The sequence below is a fragment of the Lissotriton vulgaris genome, chromosome 7 (assembly GCF_964263255.1).
Source record: "Lissotriton vulgaris chromosome 7, aLisVul1.2, whole genome shotgun sequence".
Lineage (NCBI taxonomy): Eukaryota > Metazoa > Chordata > Amphibia > Caudata > Salamandridae > Lissotriton > Lissotriton vulgaris.
The window spans coordinates 210,055,840-210,082,240 of record NC_141695.1 but is presented as its reverse complement, the minus strand read 5'-3'; the positions used below and the strand labels follow the sequence as shown (position 1 = coordinate 210,082,240).

The window sequence follows — 26,401 nt, the reverse complement described above, 5'->3', positions numbered from 1 at the left end:
TCCAAACCTGCTCTTGTCTATAAAACATTAAAAAACATTCCAACAGTCCAATTGCCCTTTAATCTTAAGGGAGAAAATATGGGAGACAATGTTCAACACAGCATGCCCTTCTAACCTCACTCAACCACTACACTATTTTTATAATAGGCTTTATTATATCCCAGCACATCTCTTCAAACTAAAATTGCTCAAAACAGATAATTGTTGGTGTTGGAATACAAGCTCTGGATCATACATTCACATGTGTTTCATGTGCCCCAAGCTCTCTCAACTTTGGGATCGAGTATGGTCATCACTTGGTGTAATTTTGTTTAACAGGTAATCACCTCCACCTGGGAATCCAACAGACTCTGTTACTCTCCAACAGTGGTGGAACTTGATCTAAAAAAAAAAAATGTAAATCCGTATTTGTAAAGCGCAAACTACTCACCCTTAGGGGTCTCAAGGCATTGGGGGCCATTGTGGAAATTAAGTGAGCTATTGCCCAGAGTCACATGGTGCTGAGCTGCCACAGAGCCAAGGATCAAACCGTGAACCCTGTGCGCCGAATTCAACTGCCCAGGTCGCTGCACCACACCTCTCAACTTATCTGTTATAACCATAATTTACATTCTACCTTTCTAATCTAAACGCGAAGCCTTGTGGGAACAACCTAGCAGATACTTATGTCTACATGCAAGTGGTAAATCTTAATTAACTGCCAAGTTACAATATACTGTCTGTAAATATTAGTTTACATGCAGACCATTTTATTTCTTTACGCTTTAATTATTGACTTGATTCCACATTGTTCAATTTGTTTTTACTTTTGTATATTTCTGTTATAGTATGTTTCTGAATTTATAAAGCACAAGTACACCCAACATAGTGCAGTAGTGAGAACAAGGAGGCGAGATACTGAATATGCTGTGAACTAGTTATATGCTTGTCTAAATAACCAGGTTTTTAATTATTTCCTGAATTCTTAGTAGCAAGATTCAGATATTATCTCAAGGGTTCCAAAGTTTGGGGACGATAACTGAAAATTTGGAGACATCCAGTCTCTTCTTCTGCTAATTAGGGACTGATAAGAAGTTCAAGTAGACAGAACGTAGTGTGCATTTAAATGTGTTCCTTAGGATTCGGGAGTTGATGGAGAGGGGTCTTTTACTGTGAAGTGATTTTAAAATGGTGCAGCCGACATTGAAGATTGTTCTTTGTTCTACAGGCAGCCAGTGGAGGTCCTTCATTAGAGGGGTGATGTGGCAACATTTGGTTTGTTTGTAAATTAAATGAGCTGCCTGTTCTGGACAATTTGAAGTCTTTTAATGAGGCCTTTGGATAAGCCAAGATAAGGAGAGATGCAGTAACAGTGGCGGCTCCTCCGCTAAGGACGGGGAGAGTCGTCCCACTGCTTTTCAAAGTGGTAAAAAGGGACAAATAAAATGATAATAACTCAACATTATTATTATTTTATTTTTCCTGCTGTGGTATCTCGGTGGGGGGAGCGGGCCAGATCTGCTGTGCTCCTGGAGCAGGGGGAGGAGTGGTGAGGAGTATGCAAGTGCGCATGAGTGTTTGACAGGCCATCTAGGGCAAGTCAAACATTCATGCGCACTTGGCATGTTCTCCATGCAGGCTGCATTACAGCCTGCATAGATAACATGCCCAGCTTCAAATTCCCTGACTGAGCACCGAACCACGGTACTTAGACCAATCCCAATGCTGCATTGCAGCATTGTGATTGGCTATCGGGAGTCTAGGAGGGTGTGCATTCTCCTTCCTTTGCAGAGTAGAGGCCAGGAAGAGGATGCAGGACAGGACGTGTTTGCCGGCCAGCAAGCCATCCTGCAGGTTAGTGTTTTTTCTACTTTAAACTCCCCCTCCTCGCCCTTTTCTCTTCTCCCTGTCCCACTGTTGCTTTCTGGGAGAAGCTGCTCCTGTGCCGCAATCAATCCGTGAGAGGAGAAGGGCGATGACTGCTTGTACAAGGGCCTCAAAGGTGAGGAATGTGGAGATTTTTGGTTCTGGAGAGCATTAAGAGGGAAGAAGAGATTACTGAGCCGATTTATGGCCTCATGAATAAATTGAAATCAATGGTTATCCTGAGAATTTTTATAGATTTTATTTGGGAAGGGGGATCTTCCAGCTCGGGCAGCCAGAATGAGTGAGTCCAGTATTCGAGTCTACTTTTTATGATAATGACTTACGTTTTTTCCGCTTTTAATTGCAAATGGTTGCTGTTGATCCAATCACTGATGAACCGCATTGTGGAATGAAAATGCTCTTTATATTCAGGGTATTATTTAGTTTGAAGGCTAATTGCATGTTGTCTGAATCATTATAAATCTCACAGCTCCTTTTTTTCAGCGTGTGAAATAAGGGGCAAGTGTATATGTTGAAGAGGTGGGGGGATAGGGAGGATCCTGGGGGGATCCGCAAACTAGATGGACCTTTGAAAGGAGAATGGAGTTAGATGAATGAACTGGGCTTGGTCTCCTCAAAATGAAGTCATCCATTTGAGAGCTGGACCCCACAGTCCTGTGGCCTTGAAACAGTCTGCCAGGAGGTTATGGTTGACTGTGTCAAAGGCCGCAGAAAGATCGAGGAGAACCAGAGCTTTTCTCAGTTTTCTTTTCTCCCCTTTTTTCTCCTTCTTTTCCTTTTCTTCCTCCCTTTCTTCTCCTCCTCTATTAGTTTTCATGGCTACCTTTCGTTAGCATGTGTCTTAAGATAAGCATTATCATTATTAGATATGCTGTTTGAACAAGTTGTGTTATTTGACTTCTTCATTTTATATCATATTACTCATAAATCGGCTTTTGAAAGTTATGTATAATGTTCTCCCTCCTTAAAAAAAATATTAAACAAAAAAAGTGGGATATGTTGAACTTCACCTGTGTCTCAAACCTGCGGTACTATATCTTGTACCTAGCTACAGTAAGGTGGAGGTAAGGTAAGGCAGGGGGAAGTGGACCCTGAACCATGAGTACAGTGGCCCTGCACCAGTGGATATTAGTGCCTGCATATCATAGTGTGTAGTATTCTTTCAGTGTGTTTATGTGTTTTTTTTAATAGACGCCAAGCACTGGGTTGGTCAATTGATAATTCCACTACTGGGTGATTATTGAGTTCTGAGCTTGATAAATCCCTACACTACAACCCTGAGAAGCAGGTGACTGCTCACCATTGCTACCACTAAGAGTCAACTGCTGAAGGGTTTGTACTTGGTCTGGTTTACAAAAAAATACTAGGACTGACCCCAGGAATTCAGACAGATGTGCATATGAGCATAGTCCCCACTGCTGAGTCCCAGTAGCCCCATTGTGCTCTGCAGCCAGAAAACCAGGTAGCTGATAGTCGATACATGTTTCGCCCCCTATGGCTATTGAGCCTGGGGCTTTCTCAGGGCTCTTTGATATGATTAGTCATTGTTCTAATCTCATCTTAATAATAATGTCATGGCTTGTTACATCTAGTCTTCGGTCAAATCCATGCCTGTGGCTCATGCTTGGGTTGCAGAATTCCACAATTTGAACAATGACTCATCATATGAAAGAGCCTTGAGAAAGCCCCAGGCTCAATAGTGATAGGAGGCAAACATGTGTTGGCTGTTTGAATATCAAGTGGTATATTTCATCTCTGTCAGAATATTGACCTATCCATCAAAATCAAAGGAACACAACAAAAGGAATTCCCGTTCATTTATTGTAAATGAGATGACACTCCTAAACCTTTTTCCATTACCTTTAAATTGGGGAACAGAAGGTTCAAATCCCATTAGAGTGCTCCACCCGCACGAAACCTAGGGTATTCCAACAACAGTAAGAGAGCGTTGGACTTGTATCCTGCCATCATAACCTGGTTGCTGATAGTGTCTTAACTACGGTTCCTAAGCATGGATTTTGCAGTTTATTAGTGATCGGCATCTGTCGGTTAGGAGTCCGCTGCTGTTAAATTGACGACTCTTGTGGTTAGCAGACTACACTATTCAATGTACTCGGTATGGTCAAAAGATTGTTTTAGGGCGTGCAGACAATTTACGGCATTGATATCCAAAGTACAGCAATCTTCTCTTCTGCAGACTTTTATTTTCTCTTAAACTTTAATTTGTGTTTTATATGAAATGTACAACTCACAATGTTTGGTGTTTTAGTTTATTTCACTCCAATAATGCACACCAACTACAATTTATAAAAAAGAAAATATAAATATACAAAACGTTATTCTAGTACAAACATTACTCTTCAGGAATAACTTTATGAATACAAGTTAAAATATACACATTTTCAGAATTTGATCTCAAACTAGAAAATATTAATGTCCCGTGTAAGGATGTAGTAAATACAGATGACAGTAGTGAAAAGTGAGGGCTCTTTTCAACCTCTGAGACTTCGCAGCTGTGAACATTGAAAGTACTTTTACACCACGGTGATGTCACAGTACGAGGCAAGCTCTTTCCTCTGCACTTGTTTATATTTAAAGGGACCTATCAGGGCAGAGAAAAAGACAGTATTCTTTACTCAATCCTCCATCTCTTACACCAACCATAGGCATTCCAGGTTGTTCCTTTGTTTGATGACGTCTGCTTGATGTATGAGGTCTCTTGTTGGATCATTCACCAGATGAGTTCTGTTGCCCCAGGACAGCAGGAGACACCAAGGAGGAAGCTTTCCCATCGGACTGGTTATTACCATGCACGATGGAGTCCTCCATGCTCTCAAATATTGATGCCAACAACCAGTGGGACATCCATGGCCAAGCCACTGATGAGCTCAGTCTGGCATCTCCTTCAGTAAGACTAGACACGGTTCGTCAGTTTTCTATTTTTAGATGGTGTGAGAGGTGAAAGGTTATGGAGTAGATAAAAGAGGAAATGTCACTCTTTGATGCCATCTTGGGTTACTTTGCGTCGGAGAGATGCTACATGGGAGGAGCATGGCCGTCCCTGTGCATCCGCCCATGTATCTAAACCTGGATTTGCACAAAATGGTGCACCTACCCGAGACTGGTGTAACAAGAAGAAACATCTATATTTCTCCTTGTTACGTACTCTTTGCATGTATACTGCAATACAGAACACATGCAAAGATTAATAAACCATACAGGATAGTATTTGTGCAGAAAGTCATTTCTTCCTGCACAAAAGACTATTCAGACCACAACACAGGAACCCTTGCTCCATCACATAAGAGCGCCTGTGTTCGCCTTGGGCTGCTACCGGTGCGCCAGGGCGAGGAGAGAGCATAAATGTACCATGTCTTAGTAAATACAGCACATTTCCACTCTCTCCCTTTTAACAAATGCAGTTCGGAATGTTATCTTGCATTGCATGAAAGTTTAGTAGATTTGGTCCACAGTACATCTTTCCTATATTCCCCCTAACAATACCTTGTTATGTATTAACCTTGCCTTTTATCTCATGTTCACCATGTGCATTTCTTTAGAACTTCAAGTAACAGATCACCTTTCAATCCCTAAAGGTATTGTTTGCAATTATTCTTCACCAATAAATTAATATAAACATAAAACTTCACATCCTAAAAAAGGCTTTGCGTTGGTGATTTCGTATGTAACTCAGCGCATGACGATACATAATCTATGAATGTCATTATACCAAAAGAGACTCCATGACTGGCTTTTGGACATGGACTGATGACAGATGCCATCACTGAGTAAGAAACAATCCCTGTGCAGTGTCTGCATGCACAATAAAAACCTATACATAGCTGCAGACAATGGTTCCTGAGAAGGTAGATATGGACAGTTAATGTTCAGTGCTCCGGGTCAGCCCTAATGCTGGTTGCTTTATTGTTGGGAGAGATTGATTTTGACATATATAGCATATATAGACCATGCCATCCAGAGGAGCGTAAGGGTGATTCCGATCCCAAGAGCAACATTATTGAGCGTCAGCGCTGTGCGGGAGTTCGCGTGAGCCAGATCAGCGTCCCCGCGGTCATTGGCGTCTCGTGTCTGTAAGACAGAAAAGAGCATACAGTTAGAAATTTAGAAAGAAGACACCTGAGGCTGTGGCTTTTATACATGCATTTGGCCACTTTTCATGTACTTTCACAGTTCTACCAGCAATCAGAAATCCTCTTACTTACTGAATAGAAATTATGAACCTCTACAGTAACATATATTCCACCAGGTTTCTGAAAAAATATTTCTGACTATAGAAAATGGGACACTTTGGCATTGTGTAATAAGTATCACAGCAAAGCAGATGGTTTTGTCTCATACATGAACTCTCCTCCAAAGAGTGCCATTCTCCCCAAGGTTAGGGTGAAATCAAATGCCACTAAATGTAATCCATATAGCGCCTGGTGCACAATACTGAAGCAGGTGTCTGATATGTACCTGGCACTCCTTTCCCAAACACTTTATAACTGAAACAGTATGCCATCTCTGATGAGTTTTGACACACAACAACCAACCTGCCAACATCCACCCTCCTACGGGTAAGTAGTGCGCTATATAAATGCCAATACACCCTCCTCCAAACAATGCAGGGGTGTATCTACCATTGGTGCAGCAGGTCCAGTGGCACCAGGACCCCATAAGCCCAGATCACGGCTGCATTTTACAACGCCAACCTCTATTCAATGGGCTACATGCCTTGCTTGCAGCAGGCCCCTTGGCCTCCTTGCTATGTTGATGAAACAGTGCACTCTCTCCTAAAGCAAACGTAATGCACCCCCGGAAATATGTAAGCAATGATTCTGAAGGGAATCTGTTGCTCATGCGCACTGTTGCAAACATGGCCGCTTGTCTCTCACCACGCTCTATGCTTGCAACTGCTGCTTTAGCCTATCTGTCTTTTCGCACTAAACTCTAATGCTATAGATGTTATAAAGTAAGGGGTGTGTAAAATTTTATCACGGTATACAGTGTGATCATTTTTATGTGTGATTTTAATTTGTTCTCGCTTACTTTTCATGTATCGCGTCTCTGGGGGCTGGGACATACATAACCTACGCCATGTTGAGGCTCCTCTGAGTATTGCCATGTGACCTGGGAGAAACTTTACTGCGCAGAAGCTGAAACAAGCCAGCTGGCTCCTGAAGCCCGATGCGCCTGAGAACCCAGCACAAGACGATGAATTCCACCTTGAATCTCAGAGACAATGTTGCTATACTCTGTACACTCGTATTTTCTGCTGTATTCCTATGGATGGGAACGTGAACCCAAGGGGCGGATGAGCAAATTTCAATATTAAATGATGGGAACATTGAATTCTAGGAGGTGACAGTGACCGAATCACCTCTCCTGACCAATCATAATGTAGAAAACTGTCACTGGCAACATTAGTGGGTGGTCTAAGGGTCCCAAAATCGTATAATTGCCCTAGTGTAGCTTAGGAAAATTGTCCGACTTGTCCGAGTAGCAGACCTGTCACTGACCCTACGAACTCTATAGGTGCTAAATCTAGAGTGCTGCGGAGCACTCTGTCCATACTTTCCACAAACTCCTAGGGGTGGAAATAGTCTTAAGTGCTGGCGAAGCACTTTGCTGGGGAAATTCGAAAACCCAATCGGGGTTACTGGCGGATTACTTGCAGAGAGGAGTAACGCAGGCGTTGCATCCGAAGCTGTGGGTGTTGGCCGTACCTTGGTGAGCCCAGTCCTGAGCCAAACCCGAGGGGTATCCTGTCCTGACTGCCCGTGAGCTGTACCTGCTCGCATTCTGGCATTCCTTTTCTGAGGGTCCTTGTCCCCGTCCTTCCAAAACTGACCCGTGGCCAGGGTTAGTCCTCATTCCTAATTAGGTAAATATTACCTTGTGGGTTTGCGTCTTTCTTTCACTTACTCTCCTTTTTCTTAATAAAGCACTCTTGTCTGTGATATTGCCCTATCACCTTGAAATGGAAAGTATATGCAATTGTTTATTAGAATTGTTCCACTTCTCTCCCCACCTGTAGGAGATTATCAAAACTGTCATATTTTATTAGTATGTTCCCGTTTTCCCTTTCCCTTAGCATGGTTGCAGTGAACGTAGTAAGAATAGCATGAGTAGCTTAGCCTAAATACACATTCTAGGTCCCTCACTTTTAACTTAAACTTGTGTCGAATAGCGTGTTCCCTAAATGCTCATATCCCATAGTGTTCCCCTATACTCAAATGGTCCTTGCCCTAATTCATAGCTACATTGTGGTCGTGATCCTAATGCTTGATGTGTTATTTTGTATCTTGCTTATCTTGGCACATTCACTTTGAAATCTTTAGATAAAACTTTTAAACACATCAGGTGTCTGTGGTTATTTTACAGATTACAGTGTGGACATTGTATTTTGATTTGTGAAGTATATTCTTTCCTAGGAAACCTGTCACCTGTTCACTGCTAGCTCCTGATCCGTTGGGAGTAATGTGCCTGTGGTAAGTCAGGTACATGAATAGTAAGTGGTGTAAGAGTCACCCCCTGAATTACTCATAGTGGCGTGCAAGAAATCACCCGGTTCACGCAAAACTTAGTCTTGGTCACTCGCGTCAGGGCCCAGTGCACGGGGAAAATTGGTAAACTTGTGACCCGGGTGACCTGCGCGCTCTATCAGTAATTTTCTGGTAGCAGAGCTATGGTTAGGACTAGCTAAAATAGGTAGACAGGATAGTTGATAAACAAACCGTGAAAGTAAAATGTGCTGCTGATTTTCTACTGTATTGGTTCAAAAATTGACATGTTTTGAGGAATTATATGTAAATGTATATGATTTTTGCATTGCTGCTATAAGTGTTGCATGTCGTATTAACAAAGAACTGTTTGTAAGCGTTCAGTGTAGTCCGAATCCCCGGGGAAGTATATGGCTAACGGTGAGTAGAATCCGGTTAGCTGGAAAAGTCACTTGTTTAGAGTCATTAGTGTAGGGTTAAGAATACCTGGAAGCACTAATTAGGATCTTTTTGTATCTGTATAATTGATAGCCACGAGTCCTTTGTATAAAACTTCCCTTGTGATATCACCTAGAAAGGGTCACCTGTGGGAGGAGTAATAGGGTCTCCGAGGCTTGACTGGTAAGTAAAATAGTCCGCTGGTGAAATCCTGGCTCAGTACATATCCCAGACTGAAGTGGATGAGTCAGAAGAATAACGGGTTCTATATTACTAGTGTGAGAGGTTAGGCAAAGAAGTCTATCAAGGGTGAATGAAAAGTAGACAGAAGTCGTTTACTTGTAGTGAGAGGAAATTTTTCTACCTATTTAGAACACTCAAACATAGTGGCAGACGTTGCGTGTTAGTAACTAAGTTTTGCACCCGCACTTTAGGAGAGTTAAAAGTTTCTGTTACCTTGTGAAGGAGGGAGTCGGGCGGAAAGCTGCTCTGACGTCACTCCGTGCCACGCTGGTATTGGTCAGAACAGCGGGTGTGTAGTGAAGCCGAATTTGTAAGGGAGGGGTGAGTGCCGGAGCGTGAGACTTGGTCTTGCGAAAGGCCGTGCACCCATTGGACAAGGATTTTCTGTATTCACAGAGTTGATTGGTTCCTACAAAATAAGAGTCGCGCTAGCATTGGAAGTACAAAGATAAACAAAATTAATCAGGCCGAGTTAGAAGCGAGCCTGGAAAGGCATATGTGGTATCCTGAGTTCTTACCTAATCCACAGAACTCAGGCTTCTATAAGGAACAGATTATACGAGGTAGACCGCACATGATGTATGGAATAAAGAGAAAAATGTCATTTGCCGACAAGGTAAAGAATTTCTTCAAAACAGACAAGCCCATTAGAATGAGGGAGGGGGTGATCATTCCTCCACCGAATACTCCTGCTTCCTTCATGATGTTTGAAAAAGGGTATCATACCTGTATATGGCTAGAGAATTGGGCAAAATATACTGCAGATGACGGAGTCCTAGCATTTCCTATTGATGGTACCTTTAATGGTAGGATCCTGTTTAACTTAAGGACCCGCATGAATGAACTACATCCCAGACCCAGATTGACCCAGTACGAAGCCTTAGAAGAGTGGGAAATTGAGGCTTTGGAGAGAGATAGACCCCGGATGGACAAGGGAGTGAGCAAATGGTATCCGAGGGTCCATAGAGAAACCAAAGAACAGAAAATGAAACATTGGAGACAAAGCATGATGGTGGAAGGGTTGTTTCCAATGATGGGAGTATTAGAACAAGGGAAAGGAAAAAGTAAAGAAAAGGCCCATCACTCAATGCCCGTAGGAGACTCAGAAGATGAGCACCTAGAAGATTTATTGATGAAAAACCCACCTCCCTATGTAGCAGAGTCAGAGCCTTTAAGTTCACCGAACCCGTTTGCCAAATATCCCAGATGTCGGAGGGATAGCAAGACGGATGGAACAGGTACAGATAGTAAAACCAGTGAAGGGAATGGGTTTTGCAGACCTAAATCCACGGTCCCGAATTATCAGCCGTTTGGAGAAGGCCCCCCTCGATTGGTTACTCCAACTGCCCCAAGTATTTACCCTCCCTTGGTACCCCAAATATTGCATGACAATTCCGCAGGAAAGGTTTTAAAGGAACAAGAAAAGGAAGCCCTGGCTAAGCAGCGAGACGATTTAGTCCGGACCATAGCCCAGATACATCCCCATCCAGATTCCCTGACTATCCCAGTAACCATTGGACCCGCTATTCCTCTTTATAGGGATAACCTGGCTAGTCCTCGTCCTCCTGTTATCTCCCCAATAATGCCTACTCCTAGCATCCCACCCCCGAGAAAGGAAGTATTCATAGATGACGATCAAGAGAGTGAATGTGAATCAGTGGTTCTGATGGATTTGCCCATTAGAGAACCTAGAACTAGCATGTCGGGGGCAAGAAGTCAGAGTAGGCCAAAAGAGGTTTTGATTGAAGGTACATCTGGGGTTAGGAGTGCCACAGTAGTATCCCCAGAAGAATTAGACAGATGGACCAAAGAATTGGAGAAAGAGACCACTCCCCAATCCAGACCGTTAGAGATCTATAAACTAAGGATAGAAATAGAAGAAATGATGGCTGGAAACGTAGGATTAGACTGCCTAAACTCCTACAGTGAAGAAGAGTTACTGTTTATCAGTAAAAATCTTACCCGAAATGCTAGATTGCTCCATGAAAGATTAATGGACACAGCCACAGAAATGGGAATCGATGTCAGTCGCTCCAAAATCCTTCAGAAACCCTACAGAGTAGATTTTTCGGACAAAGACTTAGAGAGCTTGAATGTGGTAGGAAAACAGATCCAGATAAAGGAATTATTGAAACTCTTGCAGAAATGGGGGGATGTAGGGAAATGGAGAACTCGGTGGGCAAAGAAAAGGGAAGACAGCAGGGCTAAGTCTCAGGCTTCAGAATACGTGCTAAAAGAAGTAACCCCGACAGAAAAATTGTGTCCCATGAGGGAGGTCCCGGGAGGAAAATATGTCCACGTCCCTTGGTCCCGACAGGATATCGTGTCATTTACAAATGACTTCCCGAAATTACGGAAAAAACCTGTTGATTGGTACAGGCAGGTAGAACGGTTTATAAAAGTCCAGAAATGTCTACTGAAAGACCTGGATGGGTTTTTCGACATTGTGGTCCCTGTAGATTTGTGGACCGACTGCAAAATTGATATTGATTGGCCTAGTGAGGAATATGCGAGAGACGAGAAAACAGGAGCTCCCACACCGGAAGTAATGAGGAAATATGAGCAAGTCATACAATACCTCAAGAAAAAGGTGCCCGCAAAAGAGACAGATTGGACCAGAATAGATAGAACCACCCAAAAACGAGATGAAACCGTCCATTCCTTTTATGAAAGGTTACTGCAGGTATTCAAGACTTACAGTGGTATTGATAATGTGGACATGAAAGACATGACCCATTTCAGTTACAGATTCGTGCTAGGATTAAGGCCTGAAATATCTCAATCGATCCGAGATAATAAAATAAGTTGGCAGGGAAAGCCCATAGATGATGTCCTGAAATACGCAAAATACTGCGAAGATGAAATTGAAAATAAAAAGAAAGCCCTCAAGGAGAAAGTGATGTGGGCGCAGGTGAAATTGGCTGAACAGCAAGAAAAACAGTTAAGTAAATTGAATTCCAATAATAATGCTCAGAATGCCAATGCTGGGGGAGGAGGGAAGCCCCGGGCAAAATTAAGTCGGGAAGAGGCTATGAAGAAGTTCCCCTGCCACGGGTGTGGCCAGTTAGGGCATTGGAGAGACGAGTGTCCACACCTGCAGGCCGGTAATGCCCCTATAAATGGTTTAAATCCACAGGTGCAGAAAGAGGGGACAAGAAAGAACCAGCAACAGGTAAAGCTACCTCCAGTACCTCGCGCTCCTAGACAGATTTATAAGAACCAGGGCCAGCAGAATGAAAGGGCGGAAATATGGGAGGGGGAGAATGGAAGCAATGCAGCTATTCCACAGTACCTGTTAAATGATTCTTTCCTCTGTGATGAACAAGATTGACGGGGCCTGAGAGGGGAGGACAAGGAGTGCGTACTTGGCGCCTCCTTACCGGTAGACCAGACTGGACCATACATTGAAGGAAAGGTTGAAGGAAAAGATGTCACCTTTCTGTTGGACACTGGTGCTACCCGGTCCACTGTGAGAACAGTGGATGTTCCTAACCTACCCCTCTCGGGAGAAGCTATCCAAGTAGTCGGTGTCTCCAACCAAATAATCAGTACTCCAGTAACTGAGCCTATGGAAATCTCCATAGGAAACTTTAAAGATATGCACAGATTTGTGGTCTGTGATTCCAGTCCTGTGAACCTGTTAGGACGCGATTTGTTGTGCAAAATGAACTGCACCATCTTTTGCTCACAAAAAGGCGTTGAAATTCAGACCCCCGATGAAGATGGTTTGTACAAGCTGATGTTAGTAAGACCTGACGCTGAGATTAAAACCTTGACGATTGAAGACTTGCCTGAAGAGCTTCAGTTAAGAGTGGTACCAGAAGTGTGGGATTTCACGGGAAAAGATGTAGGCTTAATGGCAAACGTGGACCCAGTTAAAATAGCAATAAAAACAAACGCAGTATATCCCAAAACAAGACAGTACAAAATGAGTGCAGAAGTAAAGGCAGGAGTCGCAACTGAAATTACCCGATTGCTCGAAGCAGAAATCATAGAAGAAGTAATGAGCAGTCCCTGCAATTCGCCTATCATTGGGATTAAAAAGCCTAGTGGGAAGTACCGGGTAGTGCAGGACCTGCGCAAGGTAAACCAAATTGTTGTACCTTGCTGTCCCATCGTGCCCAACCCTGCAGTAATATTATATCAGATTCCTTGGAATGCGGAATGGTTCACTGTCATTGACCTGTGCCATGCATTCTTTTCCATCCCATTGCATCCAGAAAGCAAGTTCCTTTTTAGTTTTGAATTTGACAGCCATATCTATGTCTGGAATCGTGTCCCTCAGGGGTACACTGAAAGTCCTTCGATTTCAACCAGATTCTAAAGAAATGTCTTGAGACCCTGATAATGCCCGGAGAGTCCGTTTTGGTACAGTACATAGATGACCTTTTAGTGGCATCTAAAACTCAAAATGACTGTGTCGCAGACACCATCGCCTTGCTGAATCACCTAGGAAAGGGAGGACATAAAGTATCCCCTGACAAATTGCAGTTCTGTAAAAACTCAGTAAAATATCTGGGACACCAGATAGAGAAAGGGATCCGAAAGGTCACCACAGAAAGGATCAAAATAATTAAAGCAATGGACCTACCCCGAACTCAGAAAGAGGTGAGGATGTTTCTAGGAGTTGTGGGGTACTGCAGACAGTGGATTGCGGGATTCGCAAATTTAGCCAAACCTTTGATAAAAATGACCAAGAAAGGAGTGGAAGACCCAGTCAGTTGGGACAGTGAGAGCATGAACGCTTGGGTAACATTGCGAAATTGTCTATGTACCGCTCCTGCATTAGGTATGCCAGACTATTCCAAGCGTTTTGAACTATTCTGTGACACCAGAGAAAATTGTGCGCTCTCAGTCCTGACCCAGGAGCATGGGTTGGTCAGGCGTCCCGTAGCCTATTTCTCAGCCACTCTAGATCCGGTGGCTGCTGGATTGCCCGGATGTCTGAAAGCAGTAGCTGCTACTTGCGTCAGTCTGGAACAGAGTGAGAATATTGTCATGGGACATCCTGTCACCGTATATGTTCCACACTCTGTTGTAATTCTACTAACAAGAACCAAGACCCAGTATCTCACACCTAGTCGGCTGACTAAGTATGAGAGAATTTTGATTGGTGCTGAGAATGTAACAATTTCTCAGTGCAATGTCCTAAACCCAGCAACTCTGTTGCCTGTTCCCCTGGATGTAGACGACGAGGGTGAAATGGAACAAATTGCATTGATCTAACAGAATTCAGCACTAAGCCCCGTCCTGACATCAGAGAAGTAGCATTGCTTGATGGAGATCATACAATGTTCGTGGACGGCTCATGTTTAAGACATGAGAGTGGGGGTCTGTGTGCTGCCTATGCTGTTGTCACGTTGACAAACACCATAGAAGCCTCCTACCTATGCGAAGTGAAATCAGCACAGGTAGCTGAGCTCATTGCATTGACAAGAGCCTGTAGGAGGGGTAAAAACAAAAGAATAACTGTTTACACCGACAGTCAGTACTGTTACGGGGTTGTTCATGACTTCGGCCAACTATGGTTACAGAGAGAATTCATGACTTCCTCAGGTACCCCTATCAGAAACGGAAAGGTGGTACAAGAATTATTGGAAGCTATTCAATTGCCCAAGGAATTGGCTGTGGTCAAGTGTGCGGCTCACAGATCAGGAAATGATGATGTGACAGCCGGGAACAGATACGCTGACCAAATCGCACAATTTTGTGCCCGACACCAAATGTCCCTCCAAATTGGGTTGTGGGGTGGACACAGCTGCCAACTGATGTTGTTTGATAATGTGTCAACGTGGGATGAATTGAAAGACTTACAACAGTCAACAGGCAGGGAAGAAAAAGGTAGATGGAGTGAGAATGACTGCAGAATGAGGAATGACGGTGTGGTGGTAAACAAAAATGGAGTGCCCGTGTTGCCCGACAGTCTGATAGATCCCATGGTCCGAATGATACATGAACCAACACATATGGGAAGGGATGCCATGTGTCGTGTGTTTGACAGGGTGTTCTATAATTCAAGGTTCAGGAACCAAGCGGAAAGGCTTTGCCAGAGGTGCCTAGTGTGTCAGCAATTAAATGCAGGAAAGAAGACTGTAGTGGAGCAGAGTACCATCGGAAAGGCAGTAGGTCCCTTTGTCAGGATGCAGGCAGACTTTATAACAATGCCCAGATGCAAGGGATATAGATATATCCTGGTCATAGTTTGTCTGTTCTCCCGGTGGGTGGAGGCCTACCCAGCAAAGAAAAATGATGCCCTAACTACAGCCAAGCTAGTGCTCAGGGAGTTGATACCTAGGTATGGAATCCCTGAGACGATTGAAACAGACCAAGGTGGGCATTTTGCCAACGACGTCCTAGAAGAGCTCTGTAAGGCCTTTAAAATGAAACAAAGACTGCACTGTGCCTACCATCCCGAGGCGTCTGGGGTGGTTGAACAGATAAATGGCACAATAAAGTCCAGGTTGGCGAAGATGTGTGACTCCACAAAATTGAAATGGACAGACGCTTTGCCCCTTGTGCTGATGAGTCTGAGAAGTATTCCAAATCGAAAAACAGGCCTGAGCCCCCATGAGGTACTAATGGGAAGAGTGATGCGACAAGCATGGGTACCTGGACACAAACTGCTAAGCATTACTGATGATTTGGTGCTAGAATACTGCAAGCAGCTGGGTGACCAAGTGCGTTCTATCTCCCACCAGATTGGAGAGACAGCTGACGAATGACCCAAGACTCCAGCACATAAGCTACGACCAGGCGATTGGGTGGTGTTAAAGAAACACACCCGGAAGAGTTGCCTTGGACCAAAGTGGGGAAAGCCAAGACAAGTGATCCTTGTCACCACTACTGCTGTAAAGTGTGCTGGTGTGCCGAAGTGGATCCATGCCAGCCACACAAAGCGGGTAACCGGAGAAAACGCGACTGAAGCTGAAGGCAGCGACGCTGAGGAGACTCCAGAGGAGAGTCCGGATCTCGCTGACATCGAACTGCCGAGCACAAGTCGAGACGTTGAGTGGTACCCTGCCGACGACCAGGTTCATGATCCAATACGAACCAGGAAATATTCCTACCTAGACAGTGAGTGGGATAGTCCAGGTCAGACAGAACTAGAGGACGAAGGTCAGGTCAGCGAGACACACATCACACCTGATCAGGAAATAGGCCAAGTAGGGACAGATCAAGACGTCGACACTCCACCTGAAACTCCGGAGTCTGGAAGGGGACAGATAGTGGTAAGGGCAGAAGTTCATGCGGAAGAAAGTGAAGAGAACGAAGTGCATGAACCAGAGCAGATAGAAATAGATGAACGTGTTCAGGAATCAGAATCCAGTTCACCTGAAAGCAAAGAAAACCTACAAAGCGAACCTGATCAGGACCAGTTTGAGGACCAGGCAGAAGAAATAGATGAAAGACCTGGAACTAGTCAGACAGGGAGGGAAATAGACTCTGTCAAGCACAAGGAGAAAATTAAAAGAGTGCACGAGGAAGGCCAAGTGTCCTCGACCACTGAAAGTCACAGAAGCAAACATACACCCAGGTACGTCAAAAGGCTAAGACTCCGAATAAAAACAGTCGAGGATAAACTGAAAGACCGTGAGAGGGCTAAAAGTGAAAGAAAACCAGCCCGAGGCAAGTTTCTGAGAAAGAGCGGCAGAGTGAAGAAACAGAATAAACTGTATCGGAGCCCCGAATGGACATACCTGGTGCTGGAAGAAATTGATGAGCCCAATCGCAGTGGCAAAAGTGACGAGGAGTCCATCACTGATCGGAGTTCGGACGAAGACCCTCCTTGAGACAAAACAGAGCAAAGCCTTGGTGTAAAGAAAAGAAGAGGGGTTGCAAAAGCCACCTGTAAGCTAAAATGTCTGATTCAAGCATAGCTGGAAGGTCCAGATTTGGGTGTTGTAAAACTTGCTGTAAAATATGCTTATGTAGTGTAGCTATGCTAATAGTGATATGGATAGGATTAACCGTCTTTATACCTTTTATGATAAGTAAAAATCCTAACCTGTCCCCTACTGAACCTGAAATATTAGACACAGACGTTGCACAGACTGCAGAAACACCACGAAGCTTAGAACGACATGACAATTCAGTTAGGCAAAGACACACACGACAAAATTTAGAAGCATCAGATGAGGGTGAACTGCACTTTCACAAAATGAAAAACAGGACGCATTTAAATGTTTTCGCTAACCTATTAGTGCATTATGTAGAAGCGATGGAAATAGAAGACTGTTATGTCTGCATGAAGCTACCCACATCTGTAGCTGAAGGTGTGACATATCACCACTTACCCCTAACCTACGGAATTTCCTGCAGTATATTAGCTAGCTTGTTTTATAGAAGCACTTTGCAGTACTACTATTCAAATGCTGACGTAGTATTTTCTGAGCTTCCTATTAGAGGACATCTGAACCTTGTCCATGTTAAAAGCGAGGTAACCCGTTATATGGGTGAATATTTCCTGACGATAGGTGACATAGACTTAGATGAAACACGACATGAGAATCTGACCTGTTCCTTGCAAGAGCAGGAAAAGATGTTTATAAAAATGGCAGACAGAAGGAGGGAAAAGTTTCAGAAAAAGGCAAATGACGAAAAGGATAGAGTCCCTAGGTGGGCCGAGCACATGAATAACACCTCACAAGGCGAAGCTAATCCTGCTTTGTTGCTGGATTTTGAACGGAAAGGAAAACTTTGTCTCCATAGAGAAAGGACAGAATATTATAACAATATATTCATTGGTTCCAGCGAGTGTGAACATAATTATAAAGTAATTGGAGGTTGGGGTTTCAAAAATGGGTCAGAACCTGTGTTTCCCGGAATATATTATATATGTGGGAACAAGGCTTATTTCAAATTGCCGGATCACTGGTATGGAAGCTGCTACTTTGGCATTGTTTTCCCGAAAATATACCATGTGAACAATGCTGCTGGAAGCAATGATGAAGATACTAATGGCTTAGTGCGTAGAAAACGTGAAAGTGTAGGAGAAATCATAGGTGATATATTTTTAGTGCACTGATACCTGGAATGGGGGTAGTTCTGAACACACACAGAATTTGCAAATTATCTACAGTAGTGGATCGGTTATCTACTGACACTGCTGCTGGATTCCTGCTGGTCAATACTGAAATGGTTGCGATCAGATCAATGGTTTTGCAGAATCGCCTTGCTCTTGACACCTTATTGGCAAAAGAGGGCGGAGTCTGTAGAATGCTGAAGGCGCAACATTGTTGCACCTACATACCTGATAAAAGTATCGAACTTAAAAGATATGTAAGAAATATAACTAATTTGGAAAAAGAGCTCAAACCATTACAGGTTGACTGTGCCTGGACGAGACTGACTGGAGGTCTCTCCTCAATAGGTAGTTGGTTTTCTAACTTAGGTAGAAATCTCCTGTGGTAAATACTGATGCCAATAATGGGAATAGGTGTGGTTGTTTTGATCATATTCATCTGCTGTAAATGTCAAAAATGCAAAAGGAAGTCCACTGTAAATAAGAGAGGGGTGAAAAGAAACATTGATGAATTAGAATTGGAAGAATTGAGGAATGAAATATACAAAAAGGTAAAGAATCACCACTCTCATAGAGAAGCCGAAAGAGAAATCAACAATAAGTTTTTTGAGATAGAAATGAATGATATGGAAGAATGAGAGTTGGCATCTGTTTCGGTTGTATAGTGATGATAGTAAATATCATCAAAGAGGGGATTGATGGAGCAAGGTTTCGCACGTAAAGCGACTTGCTCTTCCTCATGAACCTCGTTCAAATTATAATCATATTAATCCAACTGTTCGTCTTGTAGTTAGCATTTTTTCCCAACACGCGGGTGTCCCCAAGAGGCTTGCCTGTGTGTCTTTTCATCCTCACAATGCTTGCACTAAGGAAATGGCCGCTTCGCTGAAATTCAGTCTGCGCATGCGTCGGTCATACCCATGTGATGTGACGCACTCGCATTCTGGAGGGAATCTGTTGCTCATGCGCACTGTTGCAAACATGGCCGCTTGTCTCTCACCACGCTCTATGCTTGCAACTGCTGCTTTAGCCTATCTGTCTTTTCGCACTAAACTCTAATGCTATAGATGTTATAAAGTAAGGGGTGTGTAAAATTTTATCACGGTATACAGTGTGATCATTTTTATGTGTGATATTAATTTGTTCTCGCTTACTTTTCATGTATCGCGTCTCTGGGGGCTGGGACATACATAACCTACGCCATGTTGAGGCTCCTCTGAGTATTGCCATGTGACCTGGGAGAAACTTTACTGCGTAGAAGCTGAAACAAGCCAGCTGGCTCCTGAAGCCCGATGCGCCTGAGAACCCAGCACAAGACGATGAATTCCACCTTGAATCTCAGAGACAATGTTGCTATACTCTGTACACTCGTATTTTCTGCTGTATTCCTATGGATGGGAACGTGAACCCAAGGGGCGGATGAGCAAATTTCAATATTAAATGATGGGAACATTGAATTCTAGGAGGTGACAGTGACCGAATCACCTCTCCTGACCAATCATAATGTAGAAAACTGTCACTGGCAACATTAGTGGGTGGTCTAAGGGTCCCAAAATCGTATAATTGCCCTAGTGTAGCTTAGGAAAATTGTCCGACTTGTCCGAGTAGCAGACCTGTCACTGACCCTACGAACTCTATAGGTGCTAAATCTAGAGTGCTGCGGAGCACTCTGTCCATACTTTCCACAAACTCCTAGGGGTGGAAATAGTCTTAAGTGCTGGCGAAGCACTTTGCTGGGGAAATTCGAAAACCCAATCGGGGTTACTGGCGGATTACTTGCAGAGAGGAGTAACGCAGGCGTTGCATCCGAAGCTGTGGGTGTTGGCCGTACCTTGGTGAGCCCAGTCCTGAGCCAAACCTGAGGGGTATCCTGTCCTGACTGCCCGTGAGCTGTACCTGCTCGCATTCTGGCATTCCTTTTCTGAGGGTCCTTGTCCCCGTCCTTCCAAAACTGACCCGTGGCCAGGGTTAGTCCTCATTCCTAATTAGGTAAATATTACCTTGTGGGTTTGCGTCTTTCTTTCACTTACTCTCCTTTTTCTTAATAAAGCACTCTTGTCTGTGATATTGCCCTATCACCTTGAAATGCAAAGTATATGCAATTGTTTATTAGAATTGTTCCACTTCTCTCCCCACCTGTAGGAGATTATCAAAACTGTCATATTTTATTAGTATGTTCCCGTTTTCCCTTTCCCTTAGCATGGTTGCAGTGAACTTAGTAAGAATAGCATGAGTAGCTTAGCCTAAATACACATTCTAGGTCCCTCACTTTTAACTTAAACTTGTGTCGAATAGCGTGTTCCCTAAATGCTCATATCCCATAGTGTTCCCTATACTCAAATGGTCCTTGCCCTAATTCATAGCTACATTTTGGTCGTGATCCTAATGCTTGATGTGTTATTTTGTATCTTGCTTATCTTGGCATATTTACTTTGAAATCTTTAGATACAACTTTTAAACACATCAGGTGTCTGTGGTTATTTTACAGATTACAGTGTGGACAATGTATTTTGATTTGTGAAGTATATTCTTTCCTAGGAAACCTGTCACCTGTTCACTGCTAGCTCCTGATCCGTTGGGAGTAACGTGCCTGTGGTAAGTCAGGTACATGAATAGTAAGTGGTGTAAGAGTCACCCCCTGAATTACTCATAGTGGCGTGCAAGAAATCACCCGGTTCATGCAAAACTTAGTCTTGGTCACTCGCGTCAGGGCCCAGTGCGCGGGGAAAATTGGTAAACTTGTGCCCCGGGTGACCTGCGCGCTCTATCAGTACCACAAAATCTAAACAATTGTGTTGAAAGACAACACCTCCACAACCTGGGCCTGCCTACATGTAAAATGTAAATGCAAGTTTTATCTCACTCACTCAGTAATAAAAACAGATGGACTTCTGCAAAAGGTCTGTATAACTGATTTCCTATAATAATGAAACTGATGACTTTTCACCCTTAAAATAATCCTAAAAATAACTGCCTTCGCTCTTCTCCAGTTTTGGAAGGTTCACAAGACTGGGGAGGAGCTGCAGATGATACGGTTTTTGGCAGACGAATGATTCCAGGTCCTCAGTTTCAGAGAATTCATTTTTTAAAAGCAGGAAGTTCAGAAAACTACTAGACTTGTTTGTTTAGGCCCATACACATGTGGTAATGAACCTATTACTTACTGGTAATCTTCATTACTTTGAACCGTGGTCTTCTCTGTCACATTACCCTTCGCTCCCTCCCACCAGCCTCATGTGTTTGACTATCTGTAGAAGCTTGGTATCTGCAGAAGTCCAGGAAGTAGGGTGCTGGGCAGGGAGGGGTATGGAGTGGGACAAGAGAGTATACATAAAGATAGAAAACAGACTCCATGTATTCCACACATGTGTAGGGTAGCTGCATTTAAGGGCGGGACCGCCCTGATACAGTTATTATTGAGAAGAAGAAGACGGGTGAATGGATAATACTGTACAAGGTAAACACAGAGCAGTATTCGCGGGCAAAAAAGAAGGGCAGTTAAAATGACGCACTAGACTCCTCATCTGTGAATGGCCACTACGTGATTCCACAGGAATCTACTATGTTATGTATGTATTTATTTAATTGTCTTGGAAGGTCCTGGCTTGTGGCAGGTCACTTCCTGCATGTTTGACCATAAGGCCCTCATCATGAGCGACTCGGTTAATTATGATATGTGTGGTAACTCCTTTTACCGCACTGACTCGGTTAATTATGATATGTGTGGTAACTCCTTTTACCGCACATTTTGCAACTATCAATTTTGTGATAAGTATTGTCAGGTCAAACCTGCAAATATTTATTATGGAAAAATGCCAGTATTTACTTTCACCAAAATCTGCATGTTATTCCCCAAACTGCCGTAATTGGGAGATCGTTGTAACACCAGTAAATTCTGACTCAGGGGATTCGGATTTTATCGGGTGTATGACATATTAGATTAATTACACGGCTACTAATAATGAGGGCTTCAATACCTTTCTGCCATTAGGTTAATAGCTCTCTCCTCCTCCACCCGCTCTCTTTCTGTCTGACTGAAGGGCATCACCTTGTGCAGGTAAAGTGTGTTTGTTTTAATTTTGACAGTTTTTTAAAAATCTGATAAGCTCCAATCCCCGTCCAAATCTATTAGGTTTCTGTTTTATAATGATCAATTCAATGTGTTTATAGTGTGTGATGTTGGCCACTTTAAACAAGTATCCTTAAAGTACAAAGTGATTAAAAGATTTAATTGAAATGCAAGGCAAATCGGTTTGGTGAAGTGATGCTCACAGGTGACATTTTCTTTGACCTGAGAGTAACAGGATCAAAATCAGACAAGGCAAACTCAGCCTTCCATCTTTTCAAAGTTGTGAACTGAGTACAACAATTAGGGTAATAGTGACATTTGGTATTTACAGCTGATAGAAGTGCAGTATGGAGCGCTATGCTAAACGAAAACAAGGTAGGTACTAATACCAAATTAAATCATGACAGTGATTAATAAGTTGGAATCTTTGTGGTCAAATTCCATATATTTCAGGGGTGGGCGATAGACTCCACTCCTCCGGCGGAGTTTGCAGAGTTTTTCCCGCTCCATGTCACGCTTGTAACAAGGGGTTCAAACAAATCTCCACCAACTGCTGTGTGGTGGAGTTTTGTGTCGTGCGTGGTTGCCATTGTTAAGTTGGCAGGCTAGAATTTGAATCTCCTAGCCTGATTTTCAGGTGCTCGAACACTACCCAGTGAAATGTTCTCAATGCGGGCGCTTGTGGAACGTCACAACCATTCACAGTGAGAAAGCTGCAGCTTGAGTAGAAAATCTACTTGAACAGCAGAAAGAAGCTGCACCCTCTGGTGCTCTGCGTGGTGCAGTCACGCTGGTATTACAGCCCGAATGCCTCCCGCTCGCTGAACTCCATGGAATCTCAGCGTTTTTATTTAACTGTGCGCAGTCCTACGAAGTGAAACTTAACGAGCTCCACCCACCCAAGTGGCATAGCCAGGGGTGGCATTCTACCCCGGGCAGCATGGGTTTTGGGGGCGGTGGCCTCCACCTCAGTGCTTACCTGCGGCCGTCGCAGGACTCAGCAGCACCCTCCCGCTCTCACATACAGCCACAGCGGGCAGCAAACACAGACGCCACCATGGGCGGCATAAGGCCTATCTATGCACTGGCCCACCCTTAATATATCTGTGAAGGCTGGGCTTGAGGAAGCTTTCCTGATACAAGTCATTACTCCTACAATAACAGCAGGTCAGACTTTATAGGAAGTAACAATGTATGTGAATGTCTTACAAGCACAAAAATAGCAACAGAGCAAGAGGACCGGAGAGGGCAACACCTGCTCCAATGGGAAGACAGAGTCCTCCCACAGAGAGGCGCCGCGCCAAGCAGCTCAGCCCTGGCATCCAACCAGATTTTTGTTGTGTTTTGTAGACGTGGCACCGGGACTTAAATTAATCCTGTGGCACCATGTACTGTGACAACCATGAGAGAACTCAAAGCCCACCATATTCAGTTAAAAAACATCTACAGAAATACTGAGCCCCCATGGTTCTCCAATGGTATGTGAATTGAATCTAGCCCAAGAGTCCTCAATATTTGATTACTAAACCTATGTGATGTTTTATATATTATCTAAAAAAAATGAAAAACTAAAGTTGCTGAACATTCGAGTAAAGCAAAAGTGAATGAAAAAGTGTCTCCAATGCAGAACAGATGAAGTACATGTATTATCCCCCTCTGGATGTTTTATGTAAACTCATTTATTTGTGTCAATCTATTTGTTGCTGCTAGAGCTGACAACACTGAGTCAAGATGTTGCATGTAAGCTGCAGATAAACTGCTCAGCTGATGATGTTAGCTTCTATCCGTTCTAGGCTGCGGTCCATATGTCTCTACCAATGCCTTTCCATCGGCTTCGAATCCTAACTTTTCAATGAATGACAAGTCATTTGGATACATCCTCACCTTCAAGGAACACATTACAAAAAAACAAAGACCACCTTGTTCCATCTCTCTCTTTAAATGTGAAACTGTTTCTTCCTGCAGCTGATTTAAGAATTGCTATTCAGGCCTTCATGCCCTTGCATCTGGTTGGTGGTAATGCCCTACTCCTTGGTCTTTCAGCCTCCACAATGTCACCGCTTAAAAGCATCCAACACGCCATAACACATCTCATCCAGGACTTGAAGAAACATAACCACATCTCCCCCAGCCTGATGGGAGCCTATTGACTTCCCTTGTCGAACCACACAATCTTCAAAACCAGCGGCATCAATTACAAAGCCATTGCGACTAGCACCCCCACTTATCTCAAACACGCTCACCATCTCTGGTGGTTCTCAGCACACCCACATCCGGGAAAACATCAGACTAAAAAGTATAAAGACCAAGAAACCAGACAGCAGAAGCTTTCCATCTATGCACCCAGAATCTGGAACAACGTCACTGTATCCATCAGGACCACTCCTTTCTCTAACTTAGGAAAGGGTTCAAGACTCACCTCTTCACATCTCACGGCACTAAGCACCCTCTCCGTTCACTCTGTAACTCTTTAACCCTGTACTCGGCTGCACTGCCTTTTGGCAGGTTTGTGCTATAGAAGCACCGGAAGGGGCCTAAATGCCTTCAGGACAAATCGGCACCCTATCGTCTGGGCAGAAATCTTAGATGAAGCTCCTTCTTTGCCCTCGACGTATCTGCACATCCTTCGGAGGACTAGCCTCTACCTCTGTGGCCCCACACCACTAGAATAAACACCTGTGTGTCATCAGGGCTTGCACTGGCTTTGTGCCTTAAAAAAATAGCCTAAAACCTAGCTGTTTTAAATGCTCATTCTACAATTTTTTACTACCTCAGTGCCGAGATGCCCTTTCGGGGACGAGTCGTGTGCTATGTCAAATTCTCAGTACCATAACAGAACATAACAGATATAGAGATACATAAAAAAAACACTGATCAATATCTTACCCATGTCTGTAAAAACCCTCAATGCATTGCAACTCAGCTTTACAATCCTTTTGCACAATTCAGGTTTACCATGTTGCATTCCCTAGGAGGATTTGAGATTTTCAAGATATTGTGCTTCTGTTGTTTTGTTATGCTGTAGTGTAATGGTCACCAATATACCAATTGGAATCATTCACAACAAAATAATAGTTGTTTATTTGGTACAGCTGGCCAGTTTGGCTTGTTTCAGGTATTTGTGTTTGCTGCTATGTGACTTGTCTGGATGCGATAACAGAAAACTCACAGAAGGTAACACAACATTGGACAGGTTACACTCTGTGTGAAGCACAGCCTTTTAGTTTACAAGTTTTAAGTCACACCCTTAATTACATAGCTCATGCCTCTTGGAAATGATCCTAGTTACGCTTATTTTGTTCCACGCCCCTCAGGTACCTCTGCTGCACATTTTTCGTCCCACTAAGCACTGGAAGATATAATTGTTTGCACACTTACTTTGATGGAGTAGATAAGAGCTCCTATTCCGATGGGCAGGCAGCAGCAGAGCATAGTGAATATCGAGTAGCCCAGGTAGTCCGTCTCGTAGGTACGCGGCGGGGCCACAATCACCATTGGCTGGGTCGTCACCACCGCGCTGTAACCTGAGTTGTAGGGCGGGCTGGTATACCCCGCATTGACATCTGGCATGGGTCCTGCTCCATACACTGGGGGATTTCCAGGAATGGGTTCTTCAGCTCCATACACTGGGGCATATCCAAGGTTGAATGAAGGGGGGGTCTCCTTGGAAGGATCGGAGGCGCTCATGATGACGTTGGCGTGCTCCCCTCTCGGTGTAGGTTTCCCTGTTCACTTTTGTCTTCTTGGCTGTTATGCTGGTCTCTTCTCCTAGCTCTCTGTCTTATGTCCCTGGTGAAAGACTGCCAGTCCGAGATCCATAGGGCATGTGGGTCTTTATATAGAACCCATGCAGGAAACTCCTGCGTTGTTTTAAACCCCCCTCCGTCCCCTCTTTCATTACACATTGCAACACCGGGTTGGCGCGTGAGTATTGTGAAAGGAGCGTGGGGGATGGGGAGGACCCTGCCGCCCCCAGGCTGCAGGATTTCCCTGTAAACTCTCCAGGGCCTGCTGCGCTGTTTTAAGTTAAGACCTCCCACCCTCACCCTCTATTTGATTTGGCGTCACAGGTTTAGTTTCACACAGACAGGTGTTTCTGGTGTGAGTTTAGAAGATGAGAGCAGTGCAGAATAAAATGGTCTGACGTCACAGGCCGCGCGCGGCAGGAGCAGTGCTACTGTGTACACCACTACACGCAATCTGTCCAAGTATATTACCTGTAGAGACTCTCCCCCCTCCCCCACCCCCACCCAAGGTGCC

At 43.9% G+C, this 26,401-nt stretch overlaps 1 protein-coding gene across 1 annotated transcript in view; it reads right to left on the bottom strand.

The window, feature by feature from the left end:
* LOC147701216 (interferon-induced transmembrane protein 1-like) overlaps positions 1–25,912 on the bottom strand; it is a 185,856-nt gene extending 159,944 nt beyond the window's left edge. The window contains exon 1 of the mRNA XM_086929966.1: positions 25,520–25,912. Coding sequence (XP_086786092.1) covers positions 25,520–25,828 — 309 coding nt within the window. The 5' untranslated portion in view covers positions 25,829–25,912. The remainder of the gene's footprint in view (positions 1–25,519) is intronic.
* Between the last annotated feature and the right edge of the window lie 489 nt (positions 25,913–26,401).